This window comes from Oncorhynchus tshawytscha, linkage group LG27 (genome assembly GCF_018296145.1).
Source record: "Oncorhynchus tshawytscha isolate Ot180627B linkage group LG27, Otsh_v2.0, whole genome shotgun sequence".
NCBI classification, from domain to species: Eukaryota; Metazoa; Chordata; class Actinopteri; order Salmoniformes; family Salmonidae; genus Oncorhynchus; species Oncorhynchus tshawytscha.
The window spans coordinates 16,502,039-16,512,093 of record NC_056455.1 but is presented as its reverse complement, the minus strand read 5'-3'; the positions used below and the strand labels follow the sequence as shown (position 1 = coordinate 16,512,093).

Here is a 10,055-nt window from a genome sequence, read left to right as displayed (position 1 = left end):
AGAACCTCCAGGTGGTATCTGATTTTAAGTACCTTGGCATCATACTTGATTCCAACCTCTCTTTTAAAAAGCATGTGAAAAGAGTAATTCAGATAACCAAATTCAACCTAGCTAATTTCCGATTTATAGGAAATTGTTTGACTACAGAGGTAGCAAAACTGTACTTCAAATCTATGATACTCCCCCACTTAACATACTGCTTGGCTAGTTGGGCCCAAGCTTACTGTACAACATTAAAACCTATTCAGTCTGTCTACAAACAGGCTCTCAAAGTGCTTGATAGGAAGCCTAATAGCCATCATCACTGTTACATCCTCAGAAAGCATGAGCTCCTGAGTTGGGAAAATCTTGTGCAATACACCGACGCATGTCTTGTATTCAAGATCCTAAATGGCCTGGCTCCCCCGCCACTCAGTATTTTTGTTAAACAGAAAACCCATACATATGGCAGCAGATCCACCAGGTTTGCTGCCATATGTATGGGTGGGGTTATATCCATCCTGTTTGGCCCTGTCCGGGGGTGTCCTCGGGATGGGGCCACAGTGTCTCCTGACCCCTCCTGTCTCAGCCTCCAGTATTTATGCTGCAGTAGTTTGTGTCGGGGGGCTAGGGTCAGTTTGTTATATCTGGAATACCTCTCCTGTCCTATTCGGTGTCCTGTGTGAATCTAAGTGTGTGTTCTCTAATTCTCTCTTTCTCTCTCTCTCTCTCGGAGGACCTGAGCCCTAGGACCATGCCCCAGGACTACCTGACATGATGACTCCTTGCTGTCCCCAGTCCACCTGGCCGTGCTGCTGCTCCAGTTTCAACTGTTCTGCCTTATTATAATTCGACCATGCTGGTCATTTATGAACATTTGAACATCTTGGCCATGTTCTGTTATAATCTCCACCCGGCCCAGCCAGAAGAGGACTGGCCACCCCACATAGCCTGGTTCCTCTCTAGGTTTCTTCCTAGGTTTTGGCCTTTCTAGGGAGTTTTTCCTAGCCACCGTGCTTCTACACCTGCATTGCTTGCTGTTTGGGGTTTTAGGCTGGGTTTCTGTACAGCACTTTGAGATATCAGCTGATGTACGAAGGGCTATATAAATAAATTTGATTTGGTCTGCCATGAGGTGACTGTATAGTTCCCTTAAGGAAAAGCACCTTTAGTAAATCCGCTTTCTCTGAGAGCTTCCCATGTCTGGAATACATTGCCAGACGACACACATAAGTGCATCACATATCACACTTTCACAAAATGCATGAAGACATGGCTAAAGGTCAATCAGATTTGTGAACATAATCCCTAGCTGTGTATTGCCGCTTTCCATGTTGTCTGTAGCTTGTGAGGTGTGGAAACACTGTTGCTTTTATGAATTTTGTCTTGCTGCTTTTTGTTCTATGTTGCTCTGTCTGTATGCTACGTCTTGCTTGTCCTATGTTGCTCTGTCTGTATGCTATGTCTTGCTTGTCCTTTGTTGCTCTGTGTGTGCTCACTGCTCAATGATTGTCTATATTGTCATTGTTTTTAATAACCTGCCCAGGGACTGAGGTTGAAAATTAGCCGGCTGGCTAAAACTGTCACTTTTACTGAAACGTTGATTAATGTGCACTCTCCCTGTAAAAATAAAACAAACTGAAAGAACAGGGAGGTTTTCAAACACCTCCCAAAGAAGGGCACCTATTGGTAGATGGGTAGACATTTTTTTCAAAAGCAGAGATTGAATATCCCTTGAGCATGGTGAAGTTAATAATTAAAGTTTGGATTGTGTATTAATACACCCAGTCACTACAAAGATACAGGCGTCCTTTCTAACTCAATTGCCGGAGAGCAAGGAAACCGCTCAGGGATTTGCAACAAAGCACTAAAATAGAACTGCAAACCATGTGGCAAAGCAATTCACTTTTTGTCCTGAATACAAAGCGTTATGTTTGGGGCAAATCCAATACATTACTGAGTACCACTCTCCATATTTTCAAGCATAGCAGTGGCTGCATCATGTTATTGGTATGCTTGTAGTCATTAAAAACTGGGGAGTTTTTCAGGATGAAAAAATAAACAGAATGGAGCTAGGCACAAGCAAAATCCTGGAGGAAAATCTGGTTCAGTCAGCTTTCCACCAGACACTGGGAGATGAATTCACCTTTCAGCAGAACAATAACCTAAAACACAAGGCCAAGAAGACACTGGCTGAGTGGCTGAGTTACAGTTTTGACTGAAATCTACTTTAAAATCTATGGCAACACCTGAAAATGGTTGTCTAGCAATGGTCAACAACTCATTTGACAGAGCTTGAAAGATTTTGAAAATAATAAATTGGCTAATTTTGCACAATCCAGGCGTGGAAACCTCTTAGACTTACCAAGAAAGACTCACAGCTGTAATCGCTGCCAAAGGTGATTCTAAACTCAGGGGGTTGAATATGTATCTAACCAAGATATATTAGTGTTTTCTTTCTCAAAGTTTTTACCAATATTAGAATTGTTCTTCCACTGACAGAGTATTTTGTGTAGATTGTTGACAAAAAAAAATGACAAATCCATTTTAATTCCACTTTGTAACACAATAAAATGTAGAAAGTCAAGGGGTGTGAATACTTTCTGAAGGCACTGTATAGATTACGTAGTCATAATACATATATTACTGAAAAAAATGGAAATACTTCTCTCCTTATACACGCAGCATGTGTGTCTCCTGTAAGACAACTTATATGGATGATCCTCCAAGTGTTGCACCAAACATAGGTCTTGTTCCAGACCAACTACATTGCATCAACCAATGGTTGCCATTGGTCCAGTACACCACAGGCCGCAGACCTGTTGTACTTTCATTTTTCTGTGACAGACCCAAGTGTTCCTGAAGACGATGATAGGAACAGTCCACCATAGTGGAGACGCCACCTGCTTAGGAGAGTAAACCCTATCTTAGAATACAGAAGGCATGAATCACAACTGATACAAATGGTGGTACAGTGGATGGGTTATCCGTACGTGGTAGAATATGGGACTCATAAACAAGTTCCATTTTCAATAATGTGCCAAAAAAAATATTATTTTCTTAGAAGCCAAAGACAAACAAGGAGAAAGAGGAGCTGAGAGAAATCAAAAATGAGAACTCACCCACTAGAGCGAGTGAACACAGAAGCCACAGAGTGCTCATTGCTGTATGTTTACGCTCACAGGTCCAGCAGAATGGTGTCCAAGTGGGAGAGGGCTGTGTTTTATGTGTTGGAGAACATTGTGAGTGTGGCCCAATCACATGGCTAGTTGACTTTACTCAGGGCCATTGTCAGAGGTACAGAGTGTTCAAGCCAAAACCTTCTGGGTCATTCCATAAATTCAGTGCCATTTGAGAAGTTTAACTTAGTCAAATTATTTTGTTGATTTCACCTCCTTTTAGCAATCTGTCATAAAGAGCACATGTTCAACTTCATAAAACATGTTTTCTCATCTAAACAAGTTAAATAAATTACTAGAGTAAGTTCTTATTAAAGGCTAAATAAAGTAACAACGTGGACTGTAACCATACAGCCATAAATCCCCATGTGACGGGAATGGAAGTGTGTTTGGTGAAACAGGGAGTAGCAATTAAATGCAAGCTTCACAAAAATGAAATTGTAAAAAATTGTCTAGCCTGTCTATGGGTAACAGGGTTGACGTGTTATGTTCGACCCGCTCAGTTTTCCACCACAAAACACCAAAAGATGGCAACAACAACAAAACAACAAAAAAAAGAGTAGAACCAGCTCACCTGCTTTTACACTGATTTGACTATATGTTCAATGTTTCTTTTGAAAAATATTTAAAAAGGAATAGTTTAATAGTTTCACCATATTAAAAATGAGAGTTCAGTTCACACAACAGGGTTGACCTGTTATGTGAAATAAATCAGATGAAATAAATCATAATCTTCAGCAATGACTTCGTCAAAGCAACAAAATAACTAGGGCTTTAAAACGATGGTGGAAACAACAAAACAATTTGGGGATTAAAGTGGGTTAAAATCTTCCTAGAAGTAGCACAGGGTTGATGCTGAATTTTGGCACCTTAGCAAGCCTTTCTTCATATTAAATTAATTCTCCATGTGGTCTATATTAAGGGCACTTAATTTAATAGAACATGCTGTTAAAATGCAATATTGGTGCACAAGTTCTACTTAAAATATCAAAAGGATGCAAAAGGCACTTGGAAGGGTCCTTCTATTATGGATCAAATCTCCTCCTAACCTATTGACTTAGAGACAATGTGATCCTGAAGGGTGGAGATCCAATGTATTTATTGTACTGCACATCACAGAAGGACTGATGGACAGGGTTTGCTGGTAAGCTAGAGCTGAGAGGAGCAGGTTGTGGTCAGTAACCTCATCTCAATGTTTTAACACCACTGAGTTTATGGACTGATATAAGAGAGAAGAGTATGTGCTTTACATCTTCAGATTAGGCCACACAAAGGAAATGGAAAGAAAATGTTATTATACAGGCTTTACTAGTCCCATAGATTTCAGACAGAATGTCATAAAAGTAGAATAAAGGTTGTTTTCTTTATGTAATGGGCAGAAGTGTATGGTAGGCACTACTTGGGTTTGGGGGGATTGGTTTTGTTAGGAAGAACCATGAGAACAATGCAACAATAACTCAACCACAAAGACATAATGTGAAGATAAATGGTGGCCTGTATCTGTAGAGTTTACAAGCAATTTGAAACAAAAAACAAGAGAACAGGAGTCAGGTAACTTAAACATGTGAGGTTACAACAACAAAAGGTCAGTCAATAAAGCTGATTGGATCTAAAAATATGGGCAGATAGACAAAAATAAAGGGCTGAAATATACGTATGATCTACACATACCGCATCTATACCAAGTGCATACATAGTGAAGCCACTCGTGATACAGTATATGAATACCAGAAAACCAATGGTGGTGATGAGATAAAGGCAGAAGAAAACCGAGCCAATTTGGTTCAAAATTTTCAGAGGCGTTACAAAACCATGCTTGGTATAAGACATGGTGACATTGTTTGGAGACGTGACAATGTAGGTTACCTTCAATCAGATGCAGACGATCATATGCCACTAATAGAAGTCTGCAACACAGGAGGAAGGCATACTACAGCATCAAACAGTGTGAGGACTGCAGTTCATCAATTCACTAAGAGAATTACGTTTCGTTCATTTCTTTGGCATTAGTTCCAGTTGCAGAGTTTCAGATCCACCGCAGGCAGCCCTGGCATGGTGCAGTAGTTAAACCAGGGCGTGTGACTGTTTACTGTGGTCAGGCCCTCAGAAGGACACATCTGTGGGTATCTGGAAGTCCTTGAAGGAGTAGAAGGAGATGTCCCCGTGGTCCACCACTGCATAGGTGACCGGGACATCCCCACTCTGGAAAGCCAACAATTTCAGTGTCCACAAGTCAGGCACTGGACCATCGAAACTGGGAGAAGACAGCAGACATTATTCAGCGTGCAGTAGCATTTGATAATAGTGCATTTAGGATTACTTTTGATGGCAGGTGGTCTTGTGTCATCTCTTTTGAAAATTGTATTATTTTTTGATGTATTACTTTTTACTGATTATAAAGTATGCAAACACCCCCTGCCAGTTTTGGGATGTTTACCTGCACACACATGCGTGAATAGGGTTTTCCAGGAGCGCTCTTCTTGAATTCAGCGACCGTGTCGGATTGGTAAATGTTGAAACAGATTCTCCACTCCTCTGATCCTTTCAAACAGAAGACAAAGCCCAAAGTCAAACAAGGCAGGCAGCATAGAAATAGATGTAATATGTTTCTATGGCAGGCACCTCTACGTCATATTGTATATATCATCCTAGGACATAATGTTAATCATATTTAACAAACCCACAGTATAGGGTTTCACTCGTCTTATTATTTATACATTTTTACTCCATATACAAAAACTTAGATGCAAAAAATTAGTTTTACACTTAAGACATGACTCTGCCATTGAGCTGTAGAATTAGTGAATTTTGTCTCCTGTATAATAAATCCTATACATTAGTTTATAATGGATTAAGCGTACATTTTCGTTAACTGTAATTTCACTCATCTTAATAGATGGTATGATGAATGAGCAGGGAGATACAATTACCACTAACCGGGATGGAACACTCAGCTAGCATGTCCTATGTCCTAGCATGTCCTAGCATGTCCTAAATTCACTTCAGGGTTCGTGATAAGATCCTAAAGAGGAATACCTGGATGCACCCTCAAGCAGCCGTGTGGATTTGATCACACTGATTTTATCCAGCAGCTCACCTGCATCCAAGAAGGAAGAAAAGTCAAAACCATTTAGACATTTAACCATTCAAGATGCTGCTTATGAAAAATGTAATCCAACTTTGGTAAACCACATGGGATAATGAGTTCATGTAACAATGAATCACAGAGAGTGAACAGATATTGGAACTTATATGAACTTGTCATTGACAGCAATGAAGTCCAGATTAGTTTTACCAGTTGAAGTGACCTGTGCAGGGTCATGTAGGGGTGTGACCGGCCCCTCCCACAGGTGTGCTGGCCTATCTCTGCGGCTCCGTTGAATCCTTCTCTCCTGTAGCTCCTGGTACTCCGCCCAGTTCCTGCAACGTCGTACCTCTCTGTCCTGGTTGATGTCCCTCCGGTACCGGTCCCTATCCCGCTCTCTCTCCCACTCACGCCGGGACATCCTCACCTCCCGCAGGTTGAGCCTCTGCAGCCAGGGGGCCACATCGCAGGCCCCCACTGACCCCACAGCCCTGGGCAGCAGGCAGGGGTCTGGGGAGGTCAGGCTGCTGGGGAGCCAACATCTGGAGCCCAGGTCTGGGAAGGGGATGGAGCTGAAGTCCCAGCGAGGGGAGCTCTGGGGCTGACCTGGCAGCTCAGAGTCAGGGTCTGGGGAGCCTTCCTTTGACCACCAGCTCCTGCCCTGGCCACCCTCGGTTGAAGTGGTGGGGTCAACGTGTGATGCTGTCTGGATTTTGTCAATGTCTGGGGCTGAAAGAGAGTCAGAATTCTTGTCCTCTTCCTCTCTGTTGCAGTCTTTCTCCTCCTCCATTCTCTTAGAAGTGGGGCCCTCCTGTGTTCCTGTGTGCCTAGAGCGCATTAGAAGAGGCAGAAAGGCAGGGTTTCCCATTGGACAGTAATCGCTTTGAGGCGTGTGGGTTGACTGAGTGATTAAACCATGGAGGTGGAGCTGTGGCTGCGTTTCCTCTTCAGAAGTCTTCCTGATCTGTCTCGGGACTGGGGCAGGTTCAACTGTCTCTCATACTGCGATGGTACAGAACTACAGGGAACAACACCAATCCTCAGATCATAAATACAGTTGCTTGCATGCAACTAAGGAAAAGGTTCAGGTTAAAGTAAAGGAATGGCCTTAGAATCTAGACTAGTTCATGCCCATGAGGGAGACAATTACCTGGGATCAAATCTGTTCACCACATAACCAAGTCGCTTCAAATGGCCAAATACCTTTAGAGGAAATAAAATCATCACGTTAGGTCAAATCATAAGTTTAGACTTGCTGGAATTGTATTATATTGTCTTTTCTCATACCTGGTAATGCTGTATACTCATTGTCTTCGAGTATAGAAATCTCTCATAGCCCTCTTGGATGGACAGTGGCAGGTCTTGGTAGAACACTTGCAGGTTTCCCTATTCATTTTGAGGATCACAAGGGATAAAAATTCTAAGATAAAAATGACAAACTTTTTTTGTCTTATTTGGATCCACATGTATCAAACTAATGGAAATGTCTTTATTAGGTGAACAACAATCCAACCAGGGATAATTATAACCTGAATGGTGTGAGCGGTAAAAATTCCCTGATTAATATGTTTATTGGCAATGCTGAGCCCATGCACTTACAAACTCCATTAGATAGAGAGCCTCTTCTGGATGTAGACATTGCTTACCATGGGCAGAAAACCCCATAGTCTGCCAAAACTTCCCCTAAAGCAGAACAGAGAATGAATGTAATGTCAGTTTTCATGTGAAATCTTTAGACATTAGCCTATACTAAATGTTAATGAGAGGTGAGCTCTAGATGAGTTCGAATAGACATCAGCAGAGGCAGAGAGCTTGTCATGACAAGGTCCTTCGCTCTCTCTGATGGACCATTACTCACTGCTGGTGACTGCAGCTCCACTATCATGTCACTGGAAATCCACACTGCCTTCACCAGGTTCCCCCTGGGTACAAAAACATACAAGGAGTCAGTCACGCCACCAGCTGTAAAGCACAGTAATACCAATGTTTGTTTAGCTGCAAACACATATGGACTAGGTATAATCATCTAACCACACCAACAGTCTAATGTTGATGACACATACAGTATCTAATTCTACTAGTAGCCGTCACTCTAGTCGTCCTTGGTTCCTCCATCCATTACTCACAACCTCTCCACTCGCTCCTCAGATACTAGATTCCAGTGCTCGTCCAAACTCTGCTGAAGCCTATCCCTTTGCTGATCCCACCCAGTGGGAATGAAATCCTTCTGCCCGCGCACCGGGATCTTGTGGCTGCGCGTGCGGGCTTCGAACAGCTCAGATGGGCTGTCATTGAATCAGAAGCACAATAAGTTGCAAGAACTAACTCTGTCTTCTCCAATTGGTGTCAGCACTGGCTACACGTCTTTCGCACTATATATGGTAAGAAATCACCACCCAAAAATGCCGGTCTTACATTTAATTAGCTCGGTTAGAAAAACATAAAAATATTTGACCGCGCTGATAAAGACAAGACAACCACATTCAGATTGCCTAGCTAGCGTTGTCCGTAGCAGTTAACATTCGCGTCTATGAATGGGTTAGCTAGCTAGCTGCTAACACGTTTATAACAGCTCGAATTTCACAACAAAACTGTACTAAATTAGCTAACTTATTTGACAAAAACTATTATGTAAGAAACGATTAACCCGGTGCCTATTCGAAGACACGGCGTTTAAACTGTGCACTTACTTTAGTAATTCATTGCGGAATTCTACTTTAGCTGATGTTTTGTTTTGGTCAGCCATATTTGCTAGGTAGACTGCTGTCAAATCGCCCTAGGGTTTCCACAAGACAGCCACAAAGTTAAAACTGTCTGTATCGTAAAAAAAATATTTAAACTAACATTCTTTTTTGGTCTTAATTTAAGGTTAGCGTTAGGCATGGGGTTAGGTTTAAATCTGATTTTAACAAGAAAAATTGTCGAAATCGACGGGGGTTAGCCATAAAAGCCCCATATACTACCCACCATTGCGACCTGTACGCTCTCGTTGGCTGGCCCTCGCATCATACTCGTCGCCAAACCCACTGGCTCCATGTCATCTACAAGACCCTGCTAGGTAGAGTCCCCCCTTATCTCAGCTCGCTGGTCACCATAGCATCACCCACCTGTAGCACGCGCTCCAGCAGGTATATCTCTCTCTCTCACCCCCAAAACCAATTCTTTCTTTGGCCGCCTCTCCTTCCAGTTCTCTGCTGCCAATGACTGGAACGAACTACAAAAATCTCTCAAACTGGAAACACTTATCTCCCTCACTAGCTTTAAGCACCAACTGTCAGAGCAGCTCACAGATTACTGCACCTGTACATAGCCCACCTATAATTTAGCCCAAACAACTACCTCTTTCCCTACTGTATTTTATTTATTTATTTTGCTCCTTTGCACCCATTATTTTTATTTCTACTTTGCACATTCTTCCACTGCAAATCTACCATTCCCGTGTTTTACTTGCTATATTGTATTTACTTTGCCACCATGGCCTTTTTTTGCCTTTACCTCCCTTATCACACCTCATTTGCTCACATCGTATATAGACTTGTTTATACTGTATTATTGACTGTATGTTTGTTTTACTCCATGTGTAACTCTGTGTCGTTGTATGTGTCGAACTGCTTTGCTTTATCTTGGCCAGGTAGCAGTTGTAAATGAGAACTTGTTCTCAACTTGCCTACCTGGTTAAATAAAGGTGAAATAAAAATAATTCCTACTTTGTGGCTGTGTTAACTAGTGACGACCGGGTCCTGGTGCACGCAACTGTACATTTTTGAGAGACGTTCTCAAAGTACACAAGAGGGCAGCAAAGCACAACATTT

At 42.1% G+C, this 10,055-nt stretch overlaps 1 protein-coding gene across 1 annotated transcript; it reads right to left on the bottom strand.

Moving 5' to 3' along the window:
* Nucleotides 1–4,630: 4,630 nt before the first annotated feature.
* On the bottom strand, nucleotides 4,631–9,204 carry LOC112235035 (tRNA-splicing endonuclease subunit Sen54-like). Its single transcript, XM_042307106.1, is given in 12 exon segments — nucleotides 4,631–5,412; nucleotides 5,600–5,699; nucleotides 5,884–5,897; nucleotides 6,195–6,255; nucleotides 6,454–7,150; nucleotides 7,153–7,261; nucleotides 7,394–7,446; nucleotides 7,531–7,629; nucleotides 7,843–7,926; nucleotides 8,102–8,165; nucleotides 8,370–8,528; nucleotides 8,934–9,204. Coding segments are annotated over 12 exon segments (1,647 nt in total). The 5' UTR covers nucleotides 8,990–9,204; the 3' UTR covers nucleotides 4,631–5,261.
* Between the last annotated feature and the right edge of the window lie 851 nt (nucleotides 9,205–10,055).